This window comes from Phaethon aethereus, assembly GCF_964289735.1.
Source record: "Phaethon aethereus genome assembly, chromosome: Z".
Classification (NCBI taxonomy): domain Eukaryota; kingdom Metazoa; phylum Chordata; class Aves; order Phaethontiformes; family Phaethontidae; genus Phaethon; species Phaethon aethereus.
Window position 1 is genome coordinate 43,504,755 of NC_138577.1, and position 24,562 is coordinate 43,529,316.

General features: G+C 35.7%; 1 protein-coding gene across 1 annotated transcript in view; it reads left to right on the forward strand.

The window, feature by feature from the left end:
* The window catches only part of VPS13A (vacuolar protein sorting 13 homolog A), a gene marked incomplete at both ends in the record, with an annotated part of 117,164 nt that overhangs the window by 60,032 nt on the left and 32,570 nt on the right, over window positions 1–24,562 (forward strand). Inside the window, 18 exons of the mRNA XM_082013506.1 lie at window positions 217–341; window positions 1,276–1,445; window positions 1,796–2,016; window positions 3,217–3,449; window positions 5,870–5,962; window positions 6,480–6,836; window positions 7,578–7,679; window positions 9,028–9,186; window positions 9,331–9,592; window positions 10,506–10,666; window positions 11,827–11,930; window positions 15,692–15,989; window positions 17,195–17,590; window positions 18,417–18,521; window positions 18,607–18,753; window positions 21,554–21,592; window positions 22,502–22,630; window positions 23,324–23,457. Coding sequence (XP_081869632.1) covers window positions 217–341; window positions 1,276–1,445; window positions 1,796–2,016; window positions 3,217–3,449; window positions 5,870–5,962; window positions 6,480–6,836; window positions 7,578–7,679; window positions 9,028–9,186; window positions 9,331–9,592; window positions 10,506–10,666; window positions 11,827–11,930; window positions 15,692–15,989; window positions 17,195–17,590; window positions 18,417–18,521; window positions 18,607–18,753; window positions 21,554–21,592; window positions 22,502–22,630; window positions 23,324–23,457 — 3,235 coding nt within the window. The remainder of the gene's footprint in view (window positions 1–216; window positions 342–1,275; window positions 1,446–1,795; window positions 2,017–3,216; window positions 3,450–5,869; window positions 5,963–6,479; window positions 6,837–7,577; window positions 7,680–9,027; window positions 9,187–9,330; window positions 9,593–10,505; window positions 10,667–11,826; window positions 11,931–15,691; window positions 15,990–17,194; window positions 17,591–18,416; window positions 18,522–18,606; window positions 18,754–21,553; window positions 21,593–22,501; window positions 22,631–23,323; window positions 23,458–24,562) is intronic.

A 24,562-nucleotide genomic window follows, 5' to 3' on the forward strand; every position in this document is an offset into this window, starting at 1 on the left:
GATGGTAAAAATTGCATGTAGACTGTGTAAGCGGAGTATTTTTTCTCAAACATTGCATGATTTTGCCAAAAGTAATTACAGAGAGCTAAGTGTGGATGGATTTACATGTAGAGGAAAGGGAAGTTGTTGTCTTTATAGTTGGTTTTGCTTGTTTTTTTCCTTGTTTGCTGTCAGGTACTTTTCTTTAATATTAAGTGTTTTTCTGATTTCTGAAAGGTGTAACTGTTGTGACATCAGCTGTGGTGGAATTGCATTCACCTATGAAAATAAAAACAACACTAAAATTGGACTTCAGATTCGACTCTCTGACTTTAGTATTGTATAGTCCAAATTCAAAACAGGTAAATATTAATTTTGGTTACAAAGAGAAAGAAACAGCTTTAAGGTTGCCTAGACTTCTGGAAGTTCTGAACAGGAATAGTTTAATTTATAAGCAGAGAAAATTATTTCTAGCAATAGTAACAAACGTGATGGAAATGCTAAACAGCTGTTTTAACTTTTAAATCAAAAAATAAAATAAAATTTTCAATTTAAATCACATGGCAGATATTACAGGAAAGAGAATAACCAATGGTAGCACATAATATGTGGCATCTTCTGTGATCTGACTAAAAATTTGCTGAAAACTTACCTTAGTTTAAAATACAGTTTGTTAAGAAAAAAAATGCAAAGGCATGCAACCTATTCTTTAGTTACACATGTGTGGACACATACACATATTTAAATAAAATTGTGGACAGATATTTTAAATTTGTATTACAGTATGAATGCATTTTTTTTTTCTTGGTTGAAATTTACAAAACTTGTCAGCAAATTTCTAAATAAGAGTTTGGTAATATTTTATTGTAAACTTGTAGTCTATTATTTTAGATTTCAAACAATTTTCCAGTATCTGGCTAAACACTAAGTTGTCATAAGAGAAAAAACTTAATTTCTTACTTGATGTCTTTGCATATACTACGTATTTTTAAACAGCAAAGAAACCAAAATTGCATATGACAATTCTACTTTCTTTTAAACATTGTCTCCCTCTCACTAATATAAGCTTGCTTTAGCAAGCTGGTAGAAGGGTAAAGCTTTGATTTTTTTTTTTTTTTTCCCCCCCAGTTTTCTCTGTATGTTATTAATTTTTCTTGTCTTTTGAATTACCAGTGTGTTTACTTAATATATTTTTAGAAGTCTTACCAGTTAGAATAAGTCTGTGTATCACACGTTTGTATTATTTCCATTACCTGTAAGCAAACCTACAAACATATTTTCATTTGATTTAAACAGGTTACAAATTTGGATCAGAGAGATGACCTTTTGAAGCTTGCAGAGTTTAAGTTAGTTTTGATGTCAGCTGCTGTCAAAATGTTATCAGATGGTTCAATGAATGCTTCAGTCAAGCTGACAAACTGTACATTAGATGATAAAAGACGGTCAATCCAGAAGGCTACCCCAAGGTCTGTGTTTTGACATAAAATACTGTTTATTGGAGTTTGACAAGTTCCCAATGTTTCCATTTTAGTATTCTGTTAAAACTGCAATTATTTTGGTGAAGGTCGTTCTTAAAGTACATGTTACTGTAGACTTACGTGTCTTACTTGCCTTTTGTTCCACATGTTGTCCATGAGAGACCAATATAAATGCTAGAAATAAACTTTGAATATGAAATAAACCAAACTTGTTAATGTTTTAATTAATAAAACACTCTTGTTAATGTGTTGCAGCTGGAGTGAAAATATTGAGTGTTTTTCAGTATTTGTCAGTTTTTTTTATTGTGTCATTAAATACTGCATTAATGGTTTTTCAGGATGGTGGAAATGAAACATGGATTTGAAAAGAAAGTTATGATGGATATAAGTTACAAGCAGGGGAGAGATGGCACTGTTCTTGATGTGATTGTTCAAGAGATATACCTTTGTGCAAGCATGGAGTTTCTACTTACTGTTGCAGATATATTCCTAAAGGCTAATGCAGAAAGTGCTGCTGCGCAGAGAAATCTCAAACAGTCATTACCTTTAAAGGAGCAAGGTACATACTGGAAATATTTAAAGATTTATATTTAAATATCTGTTTAATTTTGGTATTTCAATACTATTTTCAAAATTGTAATACTCTTTTTATGCTATTTCCTGTGTCTGTGTGTATAGAACAGCTTCTTTTAACCTCTGCTGTTTCTTTTTTGCATTATGGAAATTGGTCCATGTCCCTTGGTCTTTATTTACAAATGAAACTTTCTCTTACCAGACAAAGGAAATACCTAAAAATGTATGTCTAAAATAAAATAAAATGGAGAAGGGCAATTACAGCTGGCTCTCTAGGTGTGTTTGGCTATCTCTGCAGTCTCAACTAAGTTTATAATGATGATTGCCACCATCGTAATTTTCATCCTTCCTAAGAATGATGGAGCATATTATATTATGCTTAAACATGATTTCAGCCTGCCAGATATTGCTCTCCAGAAATGTAATTTCACTTGGCCACTGATGCACATTTCTCCCTACATCAGGAAACAGGCTTTTAGCTTGAGTGCACAATTTGTTCTTTCTAGTGCAGGATCTTTACCTGACGTCAGAAATTAGTCCATTAGGGCATCAGAGCAGGAAATGGGCTATTTATGTTTCTAGGCCTCAGATAGTTCACATCAGGTTCTACAAAGCAAGTCCCTTTTTTTGTTTTTGTTTTCCTGTGCCTTAAATATCTTAGTTGTGTCCACCTCAGCTAGGCCTGCTGTGATTATTTAGTAGATGATCAAAATCTAAACAAATTAAGAAGTCTTACATGAAAGTATTTTTGCACTGCAAATGGTTACATTAAGCACTAGTAAATGCTGCATTATGGTCCTATTGAGAAATGTTTTTTGCTGCTCCAGAGAGCAGAAAATGTGTCCAGCATTTTGGTAAGACCCTATTATAGCTGGCTGATGTAGATATGTAGTGAAGCTGATACATTTGCTAGTGTCAGTGGTGGTACTGTAATCCTTTTCATTGTGATGAAGAAGCTTTGTGGAATCTTTTGTTGAATCTGAAAGTAATTAGAGCTTTAATGATTTTGTATCTCCAATGAAGAGCCTAGAAATAAGTCAGTTGCAGCTATCTGCAGGTTTTCTGACACCAGTTATCCTAGATCTTATCACTAAATCTTTAAAACTTCTCTATAAGTTATGAGAGATGTAAATAATGACAATTTCATTTTTGAACAACCCATCCAATTTAATTTATATTTTTGAAGCACCTGTGCAGCCTGTATCTACAATGGAAATGAACATCATTGTTAAAAATCCAGAGATTGTGTTTGTGGCTGATTTAACAAGAAGTGATGCTCCTGCATTGGTGGTTACAACGCAGTGTGAGGTCTTCATTAAAAATAGCCCTGAAAGGTATAGCATGACAGCTGCTGTTAAAGAGATACAAATGAAAGCATGCCCATTTCTTCCAGACAAAAGGAAAGGGAACATTACTACGGTGAGTTTTCAGACATCCAGTTTGTATTTAAAAGGTGCTGTGTAACTTACACCACTAGATTGCAAGTTACTTCTGATGCTTCCATCATTAGAATGTATATTATAGACATATGAGTAAAATTTTGTGTCTAACTTATTTTGTTGATTTCTTTCATCTGTTTTTTATGATTATGCCAAAAGCATCATCTCGATCTGTGGCTTTGCAGTTTGGTTTGTGTGACAAGCTAAAATTAAGAGTAAAATGTTAATAATCTCTTATATCCCATGGAAGCCAAATAAATAGTATTTTATGAGTGTACACTATTTCAAACGCAGTGTAGTACTTGGAATACTTTCAGTCTGAAACTGCATTAAATAGCTGTAAATGGATAACAAATGGCCACAGACAGAATGGGAAGTAGGTAGTATGAAATAGATTGCTTATGGTATGCTGTGCATAAATTCCTTTGTGTTAAGATCCATAGATCCCTTATTAAATCTGCCTGCTTACATTTTGGCAACAGAATAAGACTCGTTAGTTATTGGCCAGGTGGGAATACGTTGACTCCTGGAGCTTATTACAGCTTTTCTGCCTCTACAGCAAACTTTACCTCAGTTAACTCTGTAATTATATTGTTGTATCAGAGAAAAAATTCAATTTGACGATATATCCAACTGTTATCTGTGTCTTCAGACCACAGGTGAGTTATGAAGAATGAAACTTTTCAGCTTTGCATTAATGCCTGTTTACTTTATAGAGCTACATAGGAAAGACCAAAGCTGTAAGCACAAAGGACTGGTACTTCCACTTCATCTCGTTATCAGATACTTTCATAGTTTACCTCTTGGTTAGACACAGTCTTTGACTGCATTAATCTATTGACAATTCAGTCATTGAGAAAGTGATGCACTTGCACGGATAGCCACAACACAATGCAAAGTTGCTTGACTTCCATTTCCGTAACTGGCTAATGTGGCACAAATGTGGCTAGCTTTGTAGAAAGCAATTAGAAGGCTTCACATCAGGCTTTCACTCTTACTGGAATATCTTCTGCCAGAATCTTTTATCTTAAGACCATAGAAACAGAGAAAAAGACCTGTATTTGACAAGATGCTTGTGCTATAAAGAGGAAAAACACTTCAGGGGACATTAGTTTTAATGCTTAAAACAGTACCTTCTTTAAAAGTTTCATAAAGCTCTTAAGAGAGTATCAAAGGACAAAAAAGGCAACATTCTCTCCAGGTAGCAGCATAACTGCCTCTTTTGAAAACATGTATCTAAGCAAATCTCTGGACCCAGGCTTTCTGTAAACAATACCATTTCAGTTTAGGAAAATAATCAGAGAAATAGAGATTCAGATGACATTCCATGGCCTCCTTTAGTCAAGAAAGAAAATGTATGATTGGTATGAAGATTACAAGATTTCTGAAGACTGCTATTGATGTCAAGATTTTATATTGCCTAAACTTTGGGGGACACTAGTGATGGATGAAATCATCCTCCTGATGAATAGGTGTCTGGGAATACCCAGAAAACTGGCTTCTGGATTTAGAGTAGAACAAGTGATGAGGTTCTTTCTGTACGTTTTTCACATGTACCTTGGTCTAGAGAGCGTTATTTTTCATTCCTGGCTGTAATACAGAAAAAGAAAAAAAAATAATTTGAGCTGCAGAGGATAAAATAATAATATGGGAAAAAAATTCTGTTAGATCAAATTCACATGGGAAGAGTGTGGTAAAACTGATTCAGGGTGTTTCTATGCCCCCAGCATATGGACAGAGATGTTGGGAAAGATTGCAAAATCAATGTGGTTTGAAATTTACAGTTTTTGAGAGACTTATCTTCTCAGGTAGGGACTGGAGAGCAAGTTTTCCTATCAATACAGTATTAGTAGGGTCTTACTACATCTGAGTGAATATTAATCACATAGCACTATGATTTTGTTTTTAGTGTAACTTAGATGTGGTTATGATAAACCTTGGCAAGTGGGAGTACGCAGGGACTGTTCGTAAAATAAAGCTGTAACTGAGTGATTTTGATTCGGTGGTATTTTTATTCAAGAAGGCTGTAACTGTTGTTGCTGTGCTGTCCTTAACTGAGAAGTCTGGTTCTCCTCAAAAGTCACACTTTTGATGGTGTGGTGTATTTGAAGACATCTGCAGACTTTACCTGAAGAATGGAGTTACTGAAGTGTAATGCATTTTACTGTAGCTGACGTTTGAATCTAATGATTGTGTTTGAGGTGATGCTTCTGATACTTTTTTCTTTACGTTTGAACACATTATTAGTGTGTTGTTATTATTCAGATTACTCTTAATTTTGGAGAATCAAATAATGGTAACTGTTTTCCTTTTGGTACTTTTGATGTATAGTATTTAAAAGCATATGATTTTTAAAGGATTTTTTTCCTGTATTTAACGTGTTTTTACTCTTTTGTATAGGTATTACAGCCTTGTGACTTCTTCTTTGAAATGAAACAGTCGGGTACTAATCCACAGACAGCTGATCTAACGGTTAAATCTCTAACAATAAAAGTAGGTAGACTTTCATTGTGTTTTTAATTCTCTACTTCTTCCTGCTCAGAAGTCTTTAAAGTTGCTTGCAGGATATGTTTCTTAAAAAAAAAAAAAAAAAAAAATCAGGAATGACTGAAATGGGGAATTGTTTCTGTTCTTCATCATGTCATCTATCTGTTTAGCATGTGACAACAAACAAAACTGAAAACTAGCAATCATGTCACAATGCTTTGGTTTTGGAATCTGTGTTTTATAAAATGGCCTGATGTGCAGAAATGGGATTTGAAGTGTTCAGATGGAGTGTTGGATGAGGTAGTTTAGAAAGCTCCCATCTGGAAGAAAGACAACAGTTGAAAATCTGAACCACTTGAACTGTACCTTATGGAGAGGAATGAGTTTTCAAAGATAAGAGTCCTGTAGAGAATGGAAGTGTTTTGTTAGCATAACATATTCATTACAATTTTGTGTCTGAAAGAAGCTGACAGTTTCCTGTACTAGCTTCTCATTTCCAATTATTCCAACTTCTTATTTGTAGGTTTCACCAATCATCATAAACACAGTAATTACTATCACATCAGCCCTTTATCAAACTGCAGAAACAACAGAAGAAGAGATTAGTCAAATTCCTCCAGACTTGTGGAATAAGAAAGATATAAAAAATCTAAAAATGTGGTTTCTTGAAGACTTGAACGAAAATGAAGATACAAACCCAACTGCTGAACTGGTTCCCACAGGAGAGTCATTGAAAATTAATATAGAATCTGTTTTTCTAACACTTGAAGCTGGGGTTGGGCACCGAACTGTACCGATGCTTTTAGCCAAGTCCTCATTTCTTGGAGAAGTCAAAAACTGGAGTACACTAATCAACCTACGTTCTCATCTTGAGCTAGAGGTGAGGAATCCTACACAAGAAAGAAAAGTTTTCTTAAGATATTAAACCCGTTATGTTATTTAGACAATGAAAGAAAAATAATCCATATATTTTATTAAACTCCTGCAGATACATGTTGTGAGAACAGGGTGGGAATGAGGTGTTAAGGTAGTTAAAATGAAAATCTAATGCGTTAGGTGTAGTGTATTAATGGCAGTAATTTGTGTTATGCAATCTCACATTTACACTCTACACAAGTTCCCAAAGTCCGGTTGCACCAATATTAAATTTTGGAGTAGTGACTGGCTAAAACTCTTTAACAATCTTAATTTAAGATTACAGTAGGCTATACTCATGTGTCATTTCTATAAAATACTATGTGGTACTGGTGTTGTACAAACTGTCTCATGTTTCAAAAATAGTGACATAAAATTCAGTAGGTAGATTCTTCCTTATTTGTAGTGCTTTAGACTTCCAGTGCCTACAGTTTAAGACAAAATTATATGTTAAGGGACAGACCTTATACCTGTTATTTGGAAGTGGGTCTTTGCAGTAGAGACTTAGCTGCCTCATTTATTTTTCTAATGCATTTGCTTCATCTTATGGTGGGAGCGGAAAGTACAATCTGATTATAAATCTTTTACGTTACCAAAGTAATAAATAATTTTGTAAATCAGACTTTTAGGTCTTTTAAAATCTATAGATCTTTCATTGATTTAATGGTTGTATGTAATTTCCAAATTGACTTCTGTATTTCAATAGGTACACTATTTTAACGAGATGTTTGGAGTGTGGGAACCTTTGCTTGAACCACTAGAAGTTGAGAAGACTGATTTATTCAAACCATGGGTTCTTGAAATCAAGGTATATTTTCCAAAGCACAATTCAAATCTTCCATTTCAATACCTTAGAAAAAGCAAATGGTGTGCACCTTTCGTTGCTGAGATTAATTTAACAATTTTGTTCCTTCTTGTTAGTACTGAGACTTTTTTTTCCCCATTAGTGAATGAAACCAGCTCTTGCACAAGTGAAGATCCACACTCACAGATCTTTTAAATAATATTGTCTTTCAGGTGGCAAGAAGATTTGACTCTGGTTGCACTAGATAATTCTTATGGCTTTATATCAGTTTCTGTATAGTTAGGTCATATGCTAATGATGCTTTCAGTGACTTTGGAAAGATAGAAGGCCACTCATTCCACAGTAGTATCTGTAGCAGAAATGTATTGGAAAAACTGATACCTGTTATTGGCTAGCACAAAGTGTGCTGTGGGAATAGTGCTCTTGCCACTTCAGTTTCATCTTTCATAAGGAAATAGTCTAGATTCTGGTCTCAAAGTAGATAAGCATTTATCTAAGGAAGAGAGATACTTTTGTTTTTTTCTTCCTTCTGGCTTAACTGTTTTATTGCATTTTTGCAAACAATTGTTTTCTGATTGTTTTCAAGACCTTTCAAGTATTTTTAGTCTGAGACATTGCTCAGAATGGAAAAGCTGCCCCTTTCCTGGGACTGTTATTATCAAACAACTTTCTACAGTAATGTCCTCAGAAGGGTGAAGATTGCAGACTGAGATATTGCAATTAAGAAATTCCTAAGAATTTTCCAGAAAGATGTTAAGAGCTAATGCAGGAGAAAGGTAGAAGATAATGAGTCAAACCTCGTATCTTCTGGCCTAGATTTGAAATATAATGTTTGAAAATACATCATTTCCAGAAATAATGGAGGCCAGGAAAATGTATTCCATGTCATTTTTATTTTTTTCCTTCAAACAAATGAAAACATACAAAATAAGTGGTTGGTTTGCAAACATATAAAGACTAAATTTGGGGTTACTGTTTTAAGAATAGGAAATCAATTATGTATAATAGGTTTTTACAGTGTTATTAGATATGTTAAGAAGAATGTTTTCACATAGTATTTACTGGCTATGTTAGTAGTTAGTATATAAGTGTGTGTTCTTTATTTTTGAATAATCATAATTTTAGCTACTGTTATTGGAATTTCATTGACTTCTGAAATACATCTTTTGCCTCTTGCCTTCTTTATTCTCTCCCTCTTTTGTTTTTATTTGAGAATAAAAATATGAAAAAGAAAAGGCAAACCATGGCAGGACATAGAAGTGGGAAAGGGAGAGATACAAGTGTCTTGAGGTGAAACTTGCTTCTACAGAAGGAGTGGTCACATAAGAATTCTTTAAAAATCTCCTTTCAGATGAAGAAGAAGGCTAAAAAAGCATTGGTTGAATCAGATGCAGAAGAAGAAAATTACAAAGTTCCAGAATATAAAACAGTAATAAATGTTTCCTCAAAAGACCAGCTGAACATTACACTATCCAAATGTGGGCTACAAATGTTAAGTAACTTGGGCACGGTAAGAAAGATTAGCTCACTGCGCTAATTTAACAGTGAATTTAACAATTCACTGTCAGAATTGTTAAATGAATGTTGGCAAAGATTGCCTTGATGAAGTCTTACTCAATATATTTGTGTTTTGTATCTATACTTTGCTTTCTAGGCATTTGCTGAAGCAGCTAATCAAACTTCAGACATCTTCAAAAAAGACCGAGCTCCATTTGTAGTAATAAATTCTTTAGGACTTCCCATCACTGTCTCGCCTAGTGATTCTTTTAGTGTCCTTAATGTTGAATTTGGAGCAAAAATATTTCATTTAAGAGATGGAGAGAGTTTAAATATGGAATTTGTCAGAACTAAAAATGAGAGTGACCAGTTCACAGCAATGACAACTCTGAGTAGCAAGAGATTTTACATTCAGATCTGTAAGTTCCAAAGTTCATACATCTTCTGGTTTTGTGAATACTGCATGATGCATAATACTGCATCTTGTACAGGTCAGTAAGTGTTGGGGGACTATGTAACATGAAAGGAGTGTTTCTTTGGATTCCAGATGCATGGTGGTATTTGAAATCCTGATTTAGTCTTTGCAGCTAAAAGTCACATGTATCATGGTGGTTCATTTTTGTAGCATAGATTTTCTATGTTGATAAATGATTTAGGTAGCTAACCTTATTTTCATAATTTTACTGCAATCAAATTTTTTTTTTGCATTCACATGTTAACGTAGAATTCAGCTACCCCAATTTTTTTTTTTTAGAATTCTGAGGCCTGTATATATATGTGTTCATAGGAGAAGTTACTCTTAAGGGAGGTGTTTTAAGAAAAAATTGTTTTAAATAATTTAAAACAAAACACAGTTAAAGATAAAATTTAGCTATTTTTAATAGTTTATGTGTTAACAGTTTAAGTTGATTTATTTTAACAATTGACAGTTTTTCAAAATGTTTTTTCAAATTGGTCTTGAACATAAGATCTATTAATTGAATTATTTTTGCAATATGTATGAGCTATACCTTGTTATAAGCCATTACACATTGTAAACATTTCTCTTCAGGCACTAATTTTATTTGCAGTGGTGCAAAACCCACTTAAATATTTGAGTGATGGACTCCTTTACTCTTTTTCCTGTGGTGAAAAAAGAATTTTTGCTGTTTCTTTAGTAACACTGCAGAATTGGCATTTTAAAAATCATGGTTGAACTTTTTCATCTCCTTTTTTTTTTTTTTTTAAATAGATTGGACAATACAGAAAATTCTGTTGAATGCACTTTTCTGTCTTTCAAATGTGTCTTTATGCTCCTTTTGAGTCTTCCATTTCTCATTTTGTAAATTCTAGGTCCACATCATCATTCCACTGTGGAAAAGATTCCTTTGACAAAAGTGGGTCGATGTATTTACAGAGTGAGACATGAGGAATCTGGTGTTGAAAGGTCCATTGTATGCCAAATTGATACTGTTGAAGGAAGCAAGATGATAACTATACGTTCTCCTATTCAGGTTATTGTATTTCCATACATTATGATTTCATTATTATTGTATTTTTTCATGAATTAATATGTTCCCGTAGTCTTTAACTAAACATTTAAAAGAACATTTTAAAAATTTATCTGAACAATTCATATAACTTTGCTCTTGTGTATTATAAGGTAGTTAAGAAGACATTTTCAAGAATAAAAAGTTTTTTCAAAGTAACAAAGACAGGGGGTGGAGTGGGGGTGGAAATGGACCAGATTTTAGATCAGGATAATTCATCCTAATACTAGTTCTGATTTCAGTCTTGTTGAACTCTTTGCTTTGTGTGAAGTGATCAAACATCTCTTAACATTACCTTGGTTCCATAAGGTTAACCTTCTGCTGGATTATTTCTTTTTCTTTGTCCTGTAGCATTGCTGTCCTAATTTCAAATTTAGTACAAAGTCAGCTAAAAAGAGTGAGCCCTTTGAGCATATATCTTTATTGATTGAATAGTATTTTTAATAGACATTATATAGTTTACAAGTACGGGGATGGTCCAGATATTAGTGTTCTATAATGATAGTGTTCCTGTTACATTTCACTGGCTGCTTTAGCCTAGAGTGGTTTATGACTTGGTTAATAACCAGATTTACTGATTCCCTATATTAAATTTAATTTTTTTTCCACAGCTAATAATTCCATTAAATTAACTCTGAACTAGAAAAAATAATGTTTGCAAAGGGCAAGAGAACTATATACCCCCCAAATTATAATGGGTGTTGACGATTTAGCCCTGAATAAATATTTGACATCCTTTGTGTTTTCTACCATATGGATTTTGACGCACACACCCTTGTATCTGATCTATTTTTAGGAGGAAGTTCTTTGGAAAGTTGGAAACTTATTATATAGTTCAGATTTACTTGTCTTTTGGTTTTACAGGGCTTTATGTTTCATCTTGAAAAGAATTTTACAGCTAATGTATTAATTTCATAATTAAAATATAGCATTAAATTGCACAACCAAATAATTTAAGGAGATTTGCTGGTATTGGAGACAGTTCTTTTGAAATACCTGACCTTGAATAGTAAATGGCTAAGGTGAACAATGGGAGAGTTCTCATTCTGTGCTCTGTTAGGCTTAAAACACTTTTTCTTTCTAGTTTTAACTAAGGTATGTCACTGGATTTTTATTTCACATAGATAAGGAATCATTTTTCAATCCCATTAAATATTTTTGAGGAAGGAAAATGTTTGGGGACTGCCTCACCAGAAAATGAATTCAACATACCGTTGTCCTCTTACAGGTACTGTACTGAATTTTTTTTTATCATGGAATATGTTTATATCTTGTTGATTATTGTATCCATACAACTATGCAAAAAAAAAAAGTTTCCCTTTGCTACCTAATACTGTAATAAATAATGTACTATCATTATTAGGTAGGATCTTCTTAGAGCGTCTAGTGTTAGTTAAACAGAATACTGTTCAGTTCTTGAATTGGAAGTCTTTCGAAATCCATTTAGCTGAACAACTTAGATTAGGTAGATTACCTTACGAATCCAAGCCCAGGTGCTTCTGGAACACAGTGATTGTTATCAACACAGTACAGACTATTTTCTTAGTGGAGTGATGTCTAATGATGTATTACAACTTTTTTTTTTTTTTAAAAGCTTCCTGATTTTTCTGATTCTGAAGTAAAAACTTGAAGCTAATACACTTTAAGTCTATCACAGATGTCGAAAAAGACCTGTCAGCTTTAGAAAGGCTTGGCATCCAGCGTAACTATGCTATTGCCACCTTCAAGCTAATACCCACTTAAAACTGCAATGAGTTTGTATGTACAATTTAGCTGATCTGTCACAAACATTTAGGCAGATAAGGTTGCTTTGATTGTTTTTATGATTACAGGGACTTTTTCTTTCTGTTTTCCCCCAAACACTTTCCCCATTTTTTTAAGATGGCAGCTGTGCATTTTTTCCATTTAAAAAGTTACACTTTACTGTAGATAATCTAAGTTCATTAATACTTCCAACTATCTGTATCTTTATTAAATAAGGTTTAGTGACATTCTGACTCACTGCACAGATACACGGGTGAGTTCCAATAGGCAGCCAGGAAATATTTACTAACCAAAAACTTCAGTCAAGGAGAGCTGATTGGATTAAAGCAGTTGCCTTACAAGAGCCATGTGTGTAAATAATCCATAAACTTGATGCTTTATGTGACTGGAAGGAAGGGCGCTTTCTGCAGGTCTGTCATAGAAGTGAAATGATGGTAGAATCATAGAATCATAGAATAGTTTGGGTTGGAAGACACCTTTAAAGGTCATCTAGTCCAACCCCCTTGCAACGAGCAGGCACATCTTCCACTAGATCAGGTTGCTCAGAGCCCTGTCCAACCTCACCTTCAATGTTTGCAGGGATGGTGCATCAACCACCTCTCTGAGCAACCTGTGCCACTGTTTCACCACCCTCATTGTGAAAAATTTCTTCTCTCTGTCCAATCTAAATCTACCCTCTTTTCATTAAAAATGTTACTCCTTGTCCTATTGCAACAGGCCCTGTTAAAAAGTCTGTCCCCATCTTTCTTAGAAACCTCCTTTAAGTACTGAAAGACTGCAATAAAGTCTCCCCAGAGCCTTCTCCAGGCTGAATAATCCCAATGTCCCAGCCTGTCCTCATAGGACGTGTTCCATCCCTCTAACGATTTTGGTGGCCCTCCTCTGGGCCCTCTCCAAGAGGTCCATGTCTTTCCTGTGTTGAGGGCTCCAGAGCTGGATGCAGTACTGCAGGTGAGATCTTGATGAGAGCTGGGTAGAGGGGCAGAATCCCCTTCCTTGACCTACTGGCCATACTTCTTTGGATGCAGCCTAGGATACAGTTGGCCTTCTGGCCATTGCCAGCTCATGTCCAGCTTTTTATCCACCAGTACACCCCAGTCCTTGGCAGGGCTGCTCTCAATCCCTTCATCCCTCAGCCTGTATTGATATCGGGGATTGCCCTGACCTAGTTGTAGGACCCTGCATTTGGCCTTGTTGAACCTCATGATGTTCACAGGGGCCTATTCCTTGAGCTTGTCCAGGTCCCTCTGGATGGCATCCTGTCCCTCAGGCATGTCAACTGCACCACTCAGCTTGGTGTTGCCTGCAAACTGGCTGAGTCTGCACTTGATCCTGCTATGTCATTGATGAAGATATTAAAGAGTACTGGTCCCAACATGGACCCTTGAAGGACACTACTCGTCACTGGTCACCATCTGGACATTGAGCCATTGACACTACCCTCTGGATGCGACCATCCAACCAGTTCCTCATCCACTGAACAGTCCACCCATCAAATCTGTATCTGTCCAATTTAAAGAGAAGGATGTTGTGGGGGACCGTGGCAAAGGCCTTTCAGATGTCTAGATAGACAACTTTGGTAGCTCTTGTCTTGTCCACTGAGTTGATAGAAGTGGCCTTCATAGAAGGCCACTAGTTTGGTGAGGCAGGGCTTGTCCTTGGTGAAGCCATGCTGGCTGTCTCTAACACCTCCATGCCCTCCATATGCCTTGGCATAGCTTCTAGGAGGTCTGTTCCATGATCTTCCCAGGCACAAGAGATGAGCCTGATGGGTCGGTAGTTCCCAGGGTCCTCCTTGCTACCCTTTTTAAAAATGGGTGCAATGTTTCCCACTTTCCAGTCATGGGGGACTTCACCTCACTGCCATGACTTTTCAAATATCATGGAGAGTGGCTTGGCAACTATATCAGCCAGTTCTCTCAGGACTCTGGGATGCATCTCCTCGGGTCCCATAGATTTGTGTATGGTCAGATCTTCTCTTATAGGGGGAGGGACTTTGCTCCTCCGGTTGCTGTCTTGCAGTCTGTCCCCTAGAAAGATGTGGGAAGAGAGATTGCCGTTGAAGACTGAGGCAAAGAAGTCACTGAGTGCCTCAGCCTTCTCCTTGTCCATTGTTACCAGTCTGTCAGGCTTGCTCATCGGGTGGGGGTGTGCTTTCTTTGACCTTACTTTTCTGGCTGACATACCTGTAGAAGACCTCTGTAGTATTCTTTGCATCCCTTGCCAAGTTCAGCTCCAGCTGCGCCTTGGCCTTCCTGACCCCATCCCTATACAACCGGGCAATGTCCCTATACTTATCCCAGGATACGTGTCCCTGCTTCCGCTGTCTATGCATTTCCTGCTTGCCCTTTAGTATGTCCAGGAGGTCTCCACTCAGCGATGCCAGTCTCTTGCCTCACTTACCTGATTTCTTACACTTGGGGATCGAGAGCTCTTGCCCTCTATGGAAAGCATCCTTGAAGATCCACTAGCGCTATTCTGCTCCCTTGTCCCTGAGGGCAGTTTCCCAGGGGTTCCTATTCACTAACTCCCTGAAGAGCTGGAATTTTGCTTTCTTATAGTTCAGGGTCCTGACTTTACTCTTTGCGTGCCCCGTGTCCCTCAGGACTGCAAACTCCACCAGTGCATGATCACTGCAGCCCAAGCTGCCTCCAAACTTGACGTCACCTGTTCGCTCACTTTTGTTGGTGACCAACAGGTCCAATACAGCATCCCCCTGGTAGGGCTGTCTGTTACCTGACATAGGAAGTTAGCCTCCATGCAGTCCAGGAGTCTCTTGGATTGCCTCCAGCTCACCATGCTACTTTTCCAGCAGATGTTGGAGTGGTTGAGCCCCCAGCAGGACGAGATCCTGCAAGCTCAATGCCTCCTGTAGCTGCAGTTAAGAAGGCTTCATCCAGGCTTTTTGCCTGGAACAGGAATATAGCAGCACTTGTAGGGGAATTCAGTAGCCTTTTCATAAGAATCTCCAAGCAGTGCCATCTTTGCAAGGGAAGTATGTGGAGGTATGGAACAAAAAACCTCAATTGGTACAATTCCATGAACTTTTGGGATCCAGACCACCTTTTCCTTCCTCCTTTAAGCAAGGTAAAGGCAGGCAATGAATTGCTGTCAGAAATCTTCAAAATTCCAAATAATACTAGAACGTAAGTGTTGCATAGTAGTTTCTCATAATTGAAAAATTCAATCTCCTATTGAGTGTTTAAAAAATATTTTCATTTACAGATCCATATTGAGTTTGCAACCACTAGCCAATGAAAATGGAGTGGATGGAGAATATGATCTGTGTGAAGGAATTACATTTGATGAAATTATGAAAAACGTTGACAGTTTATTACAAAGGAAATGCCAGTCTGTGAGGTCAACTAACCATTCACTTATCATCAATATTGTTCCTGTAAAAGACATGTTGACATCTTCATTATGTGTGGAAGATCAGTGGGATTTTCCATATGTTGTCCATTTATGGCCTTCTGTTCTTCTCCGCAATCTTCTTCCTTATGAAATAACTTATTCTGTAGAGGTAATTCTTTAATGTTTAAATTTTTTGTGATGTTCTACCCTATGGTATGAAAGCTGACCAGCTTGTTGACATATGTTTATAAATGGATATTAAAAGAGGGGGCTTCTGTTAGGGTATTTGTCAAGCAAGTTTACAGGTCTTGCAAGGGAAAGTCTGTATCTATAGAAATGGAACAGTACCTGAATGTGAAAAATGGTGGTATTAATGCTTAGTAATAAGTCATACTTAAGATACATATACAAAGTAAAACTTACATTGTACAAGTTTAGCCTTGTGAGAGAGTCACTTTGCTCAAGCTACACTTAATTAAATTAAGCAGTATAGTTGAATATTGAATTAAACAGTATAGTTTTTCCTGTGAATTATGACTGCTTGAAGTGACATACATGGGTCAGCCTACAGTAGCATTTTATGTGCTGTCACTGTCACTGACTTTTAGCAGTAGGATGCTTTTAATGAACTCTCACATGCATGCCTTTTTGCCAAGTTTTGGCTTGAATTGCAGCCTAGTGCTAGACTTAATATTCTTTTCAAATGAAATTAAATGATGACATGCACTTTTGACTATTAATAGGCACTCATTCCGGGGCAGATGAGAGCCAGTCTCAAGTAAAACACCTAAAACATGCACAGTATGGACGTTCATCCTCAGCACTATGTTTCATTCTGTGGATCTGCTATGGTTGTGTCCCGCTACTTACTGATGTAGACTTGGGATAGTAGAAAGATAGACGGGAGACACTGAAACTTTTTTTTTCAGATTGTCTTAATATTTAGCGCAAATATTAGTATTTGGACTCGAATAGTAGAATTTAATTGCGTATTTGTGACAAAATTTTATAACTACTAGAGCTTCTACCAAATCTATGGAGGTTCTCTTCTGTATGTCTCTTAGAAATTTAAATTTAGTGAAAGAAATACTAAGTGGAGGAAATCTGTCATTTAAGTATATTTATGTATTTAAATTTAGTGACAGATTTTTTTTTTGGTGTTAAATATTGATGACCATGGATACAACATTTTACAGGAAAAAAAATATTAAGGTAGACATTTAAGAATGTAACATAGTTAAATAGCATAATAAGCATTTTGAAATTTTGCCTTAACTTGCATCTTAATTTTCAAAGCTAGCTATAAAATAAATGTTGGTATGAATTTTGAGTATGACTCACGTAAATGTACACTGTGTCTTTTTTTTTTTAAAGGGAAATGGGAACAAATATGACACTCTACAAGAAGGATGTTCAGCCCAAATTCATAATGCAGTCTTGGATCAAACAAAACTAGATTTACAGTTGCTTAATTATCTTGATCAGAACTGGAAAAGTGAGTACCATATAAAAAGCAATTTAGCAGATATCAGCTTCACGACGTTTTACTGCATCACGGAGTTGGATAAGACTGAACTGGATATTGCTGTCCATGTGACCTACACAACTGGGCAGATGGTTATAGCAATTCACAGTCCGTACTGGATGGTAAATAAAACTGGTCGAATGCTGCAATACAAAGCTGATGGTATTCACCGCAAGCATCCTCCAGATTACAAAAAGCCGCTACTTTTTTCTTTCCAGCCCAAAAACTTCCTCCAAAATAACAAGGTACTAATTTTTGTAAAACCTGTACTCCCCTATGTTGTTGTATGAAAACATTTTTACACTTTGAAAGTTACCTACACTATGCTGTACTCTGTGAAGGGCATGAAACCTGTGATATGTATGTCTAAAGACAGAATATTTTAAATAAGTGTGTTGCCAGATCTGCTTGAGTTGAGAAACTTACATTATCAAAGCTATTGTTATGAAAGAGTGTGTCATCTTTGGAGTGAATAAAATTCACTGAGAAGTGTTTCCAAAATAAAAGAATTTTCTTTATTTCATTTAAACTGTATGAATAAAGGTCCTTACTCTAAATAAGATGTAGAAATTGTGTTAGAAATGTGAAGCTGTGGTACTTGAAAAATGAATGCTACTTGAAAAATGAATGTTTGCAGTGGTGCTGGTAGATTGGGTTTGAGTTGGTAGTAAACTAGGGTTAAGATGCAGTTTGCTATTTGAGTCTGCTGTGTGTTTTTTAACGTTGAATATTACTGACGGATGAATGATATGAGAGATTACAAGACTGTTGATTTGTTTTTGAGATTTTAATTGTGATAAGCTTTGGAAAGGATCCATACGTGGCTGGATCCTCTGGAGTATCTTACATTTACAATGCTTATTCCATCCACATCACTTATAACTAAGGGTGGTAGAAAATGTCTTCATGAGATGACACTGGCATTTGTTATGTCATGACTTTTTTTAATAGAAACACCAGTATTTCCAGTATGCACATATCTAAGATTATATATATGCGTATTTTATATATGATTTTAAATGTTGTCAGTGACTTGTAAATAGAAAATTAATTCAGGGTGCTTCTTCATAGGTGCAACTTATGGTAACTGACAGTGAACTCTCTGATCAGTTTTCACTGGACACTGTTGGAAGTCATGGTTCTGTGAAATGCAAGAGTCATAAAAAGGAATATCAAGTGAGTTAAGTTTTTCTTTCAAATTCATTTTTAAATGAGCTAAGAAAAGAACAGCGTTCTTGTAACAATGTCTTTCTATTCACAGGTCGGTGTCACCATAAACAACAGCAGTTTTAATATTACTAGAATTGTAACTTTCACTCCATTTTTTATGATCTCAAATAGAAGCAAATACACTTTGGAAGTAGCTGAAGAAGGCAAGGAGAAGTGGATTCCTATTGTTTTGCAACAGGTAATCTTATAAAGGAATCTATTCAAAGTTGTTTCTCTAAGGAGGAAAAAAAAAATCAGTTTGAACTCTCACTGATGGAAAACGAGCCATGCATAGTGTTCGGTGACAATCTCTAAATGTATTGTTCTTTTTCAATAAATTATCTGTGTCCTGTTAGCTTTTCTCCATGTACCTTTAGGACACATTGTAAAGCTGGTTTACATTATAATTGCAATATTTTCTCTGTTACCTGCATTATAAATAGTATGAGAAAAAGACCTGTACTGTTACTATATTACCTCTTTCTGTGGGGCACTGAAACTTCTGTTCAGTTTTTGCAGTGGTATCTGATAGGGTGGTTTGGCTGACCTTGTACATGCTATGCCACTTTCATATCAGAAGAAGATCCCTCATGTGGATCAGTTCAGAGAGCTCCAAACTGTTCTTCTGGGACTAACCTCACTGGTGTTTTTTAGTGCTTAATACATTATTTCTAGAGAGGCATCACTGGCCCCCAGGCCAAGTCGTGTGGAAATGGGCTTTTGTCTATGCTGCTGAGGTCTAGACTATTGCAGACTGGGCATGCAGCTTGGGTGTTTGCACTGCAGTATCCCACAATTATGTTTTGTATGTGTGTTGAGTTTTGAGGCCATTGTGCCTTCCAGGACATGTAGGAAAAACAATGACTCTTTAGGGTAGTGATGCAGGACTACAAAAGCTGATGATCCATACTGCCCTTGTATGCTATGTAATGCTTCTTAAGTGTGCATTATATAGTGATAATCTTTAATGATTATGGAAGAGAAATACCATTTAAATATCATTATTTCAGTTTATTAAATTGATAGATACTACTTTGCTTGCTTTTTGTTGTAATTGTTGTGGTGTTATTTTTAAGTGTACACAATGATGTTTAGATCTTCAAGTGTTTAAGTCAGTTCAGCTTCCCATAATGTTTATCACCATCTTCAAAAAAGTTTCTTTGTTTTTGCTCAAGAATAGGCTGTTTGCCATAAGCCTACGCATTTGTTCTATTTCCCAATATTATTATGTTGCTCTAAACCAAACTTTTGTTTGACTCTACATAGTTTTTGGGTTCTTTACATGCATGATTCCTCACCTAGTTCATTGATAAAGCTCTAAAATGACAAAGGTTCATGTGTAGTGGCATAGGCCACTTCATATCTAACCTCTTACTTTGAGAAAATGTAGTCAAATTTTATTACTTCTAGGTGTTTTGTGGTTTATATTTGATACAGAGTTGTTATTAGAATAAATTGAATTATTTTGGAGGAACTTTTGAATTTTTCTGCAAAAACTATTTAAAGATAATAGTTTTGAAAGTTCAAATACCTTGCTATATATAATCTGTGATTTTTCTCTGTTGGCTGTTTTATTGATATGCTTACAGAATTTTCTAGCTTGTCCCACAAGCGTCATTGTTTCTCAGGTGTTTCATAGTTGTATTAATTGATCTTAGTCTCAGTTATCCGATATCAAGGGAGAACTTTTTAGATTTTAGGATCACTCCTAATATCTTTTGAAAGATTAGATACAGCAGTTTATCAAATGGAGTAGCAGAGGTCAACAGAGGAATCCCCTCCTAAATTATTCCAAACTTAACTCCTAAGATTGCTTGCCTTTCCGCATTGTGTCAATATTTTCCTTTTTGATAAGCAGTCTCTAAAAATATTTTCTGTGACAGTTAAGTCTGCCAAGGTTTTTCTTTTGTAACCCAGTTGCTCAATCCAGTACACTTCTTATTTTTTCTAAATCCTAGATAGAGTCCAGCCACAATTGGTCTATCTTTGGGCATCCAAGGCAGATTTCCAGGAACAAGTTCCCATCTGATCCTGTTGTTGAGATATGGAACTCTGCTATTAAGCTAAGCTAGATTTTTTTTTTTAATTAATGTCGATGATTTTTTTTTTTAATACTTCTCACTTTACTCTTTTACATTAGATTGATCTTTTAAAAAATACAAGTTTGTTGAAATTTTAATTCATATCTCAGCTTGCTCCCCACTCCCTCCATTCTATTTTCATCATTTTAAGTTAAGCAGAGCCCTTCCTGCTGCTTTTCTTTTTTTACCCACTCATCTTTCTTAGTGACAGATAGCCTGTCTTCTCAGGGGAAAAGGCAATCCTTGTGTAGAACCCATCTCCTCTTGGACACTTTCCCTGCCTGGAAAGCAGTGAATCTTATCAGAAATTAATTACTATTTTTAGAAAAAATCCATTGTTTTTCAAAGGTTGTAATAGAAGTTGTTGAACAGTGATTAGTATGAAATGGCTTGCGCAAGGACAATCCTTTGAATTAGATACAGCGCAGGACAGCTGACCAACATACAAACTTAGAGAAAGAAAGAAGGAACACATTGCTGAAGACTGTACATGACACCACTGCTAAATATAAATTAAAGATCCTATTAGGTAATGGAGATTGTTGTAGAAATATAGTATCTAGTGAAGTACTTAGCAAGTGTGTGGCAAAACATTTGGCAACAGCATCATTCTGTGGCTAAAGGCTATTGCAAAAATTTATTTTTCAATTCTCTGTGGTTGATTCTGTAACTTCTTGTTTAGCCAATCCTTCTTAATAATTTTGTTTTTGAATTTAAACTTTTGTTTACTGTTAACTGATTCTCCCTGAATTTCCTTTGAGGTCTCCTAGTTTCCATGTTGAGACTTACTTGCTGTGTTTTATGCTAGTTTACAACACAATTTAAATTTCCTTTGTCTGTAGGATACATGTTGATGTAGATAACACCTTCAATCTTGCTGTTTAACTATATTTTTTTCCTTTGTCTTCCTGCTTCCTGTGGTGTGAGAAACAATGGGAAAGGGAACTTAGTGGCATGGTAAGTTGGTGAACTAGTCTTTCACCACTGAAGATTTAATTCTAGGGTTCAGACACAATTAAATATAAACATCTCATCTCTTAACCTACATTGGAGAAAGATGCTCCTGAAGATTTGGATGTTGCAGGTGAACAGTTTGAAATACAGGAAAACTGGTCTATCTAGACAGACTTTGGGTCTTGCTGGTTGAGAGATATTGTTAATCATAGCTTGTGCCAATGGCAGGGCTCTCTTAATTGATTGGAAACTTTTCATCAGTTACGATTAAAACTTTTGTCTTCCCTACTTCCTTGTCTTATCCATTTGGTGTGTAAACTATTGAAGAGAGATTGACTGTGGGATTTTTAAACGCCAAATGGCTATGATTTCAATTGTGGATATGAATACTGCAGCTAGTATGTTGATGTCCTGTGTACTCAAGTTACTATGGGGTGTATTTATGCTAATACCCCTTTTTGTCATTGATTGTCACAAGGTTGATTTGTAATTTAGACTTTTCTGGCAAGAGGTTTGTGGATTGTTCATGGAAGAACAGTTTTGTTAAGTGATTTTTGTAACAAGCTTGGCCATTTCGGTGTTGTAGCCATGCTCAGCTTTATACTCTGGATTTTGTATACATTATCCATTTTAAATGCACTTCTTCATGTGAATATGAAGTCTTACTGTTTTCACTTTTAGCTCCTTAACTCCTTGGTTTCTTCACTGTAGTCTGAATTATATCTGATTTCCTTTCAGTTTATTGTGTTCAGGTAAGTTATTAATCTTAGGTTTTTTAATAGAGCTTCTGATCCAACTCAATACACTTCTGGGTAGAATTTTAGTAGGTGAACTTCGGGCTAAAGTGAATGCCATTTAACACATAGGTTGTTTTCTCACTTACTTTAAAATATCTGAATTTTTTTTTTCTAGTGCATTCCCTTTTGGCCTGAAAATGATGCCAACAAACTGCTTGTTAGAGTTGAAAATTCTGATCTCCCCCCAAAGAAGATAAATTTTGATAAGCAAGAAAACTGTCTGCTACTGCATTTGGACAACAAGGTAAATGATTGCCTGCAGAAATTAGGTGAAACAATCAAAATAACTGTTTCTTTTCCATTCTCAAAGCTTTCTGCCTTTCAAGTATTGCAGAACCTTATCTGGGGAAAAGACTATGTATACGCAAGTGTATTCTCATTCTCATGCTTTCTGTTTCCTGTGTGTGTACACACAGATATAAGTAGGTGTTTTAAGCGCTTCTCAGCGAAGCAGACCTATAGAAGCTGAAACGGAGATTGTTTTGCTAGTGTTCTCTAGCTGAGGCTGAGAAGTATTTATGTTAGTTCTAAAGTAACATGAAGTTACTTCGGAAAGTAACTTGACTCCACTCTTTACTGCTATGTTGCATATAGTCTCATCTAAGCAGTAGGTTTCAAGGATGTGAGTGTTTCTAATAGTAGAATGTTTACAAGCACATTAACGTGTACGAATGGTTCAAGAAGGTTCCTCTACTACCAGCCTAAATTTTGACAAAGTACAAAAGTCCTCCATAGTTTTGATTACTAAGTGCAATGCCTGTTACCTAGTAGTTAGATCAGGGAAATATTTTAAAGGTATGTTAAAACCGGTGGTTTGTTTGACAGTTTGGTGGTTTCATCTTATGAGAGTAGAAGTTTTCCAAAGTACTTAAATTACATTTGCTTCACTAGAAATTCATTTTGTTGTTACTTATTTTATAATTTTTACACCTGATAGCTTGGAGGAATTACAGTGGATGTTAACCTGACTGAACATTCTACAGTGATCACCTTTTCTAATTACCATGATGGTGCAGCTCCATTTCTGTTGATAAACCATACTAAAGAGGAGATTATTGAGTATGGACAAAGGTATGTAAGAAGAGTTTTAGTGTGGGTGTCTGCATGGAGATATATGAACTGTTATTTTATGTATTGTAAGCATGCCTATTTCTTAAGAAATGTCTGTCTAATTTTCTCAGAGTACCCAAAAATCTCTTGTTTTATAAATTGAAGAAAATTAATTGTTAACAGAGCAGTGTTATATAGTGCTAGGTGCCTGTTCCTACAAGTAAAGAAGCTGTTTTGTGAGCTAAAGAAGCTCTCTGGTCTCTTTTAATATTAATTTTGTGGTCTTGTCCTCTATATTTGTTTACATTCCTGGTGGGGGCAAAGGTTGTGCTTGGCTTTTCTGGAACTGTGCAGGTGCAGACTGTGCAGAATAAGTAACAAATGAGTTGTAAATGTAATTAGATTTGAAACTTTTACTGTTCTATCATACTTAGTTGAGATCTAGCTGAAAGAATGGGTTAAAAAGTTATGGGAGAGATGGAGTGGACTGAAAAATAGGTAGGTAGTTACATAAATTTTGTCAAGCCAAAACTAAGGTTATTTTAATAAAAATTAATTATCTGCAATCAGTGAAAATTTGGTTTTGCACCTGCATGCAGCTATACTGGTTCTGTTCTCAAGCTGGAATGTCTTTGTAATGCTTTTCTACTGTAAGCAGATACTGTGAAGTGGTGAGAAGTGTAAGCATATCTACAGCATTCTTCAGCTGTTTCTTTTTAAAAGCCAAACAGTCTTTACATTTTAACCTTTCAATCAATCGGAGCAGTTTTGTTTAAAGATTTTTACTTGAAAAGTGGAAGAGCTGCTAGTCAAATTAAGCTTGCAGCTGTATATTCATGTTTGAAGAATACAGTCAATTGTTTGCTTTGGTTTTCATCTGTAAAGATTAGTGATTTTTATTTTTTTAGCTGCCTTGTGGGCATCCCTAGTAAATTTAATAAGTGTATGTAATGTAATATGTAACTTGTGTAATGAACTATTGAGAACAGAATAGAATCATTTCAAATAGAATAAAATATTTCAGTTGGAAGGTATCTGCAATGATCATCTAGTCCAACTGCCTGACCAGCTCAGGTCTGACCAAAAGTTAAAGCACGTTAAGGGCATTGTCCAAATGTGTCTTAAA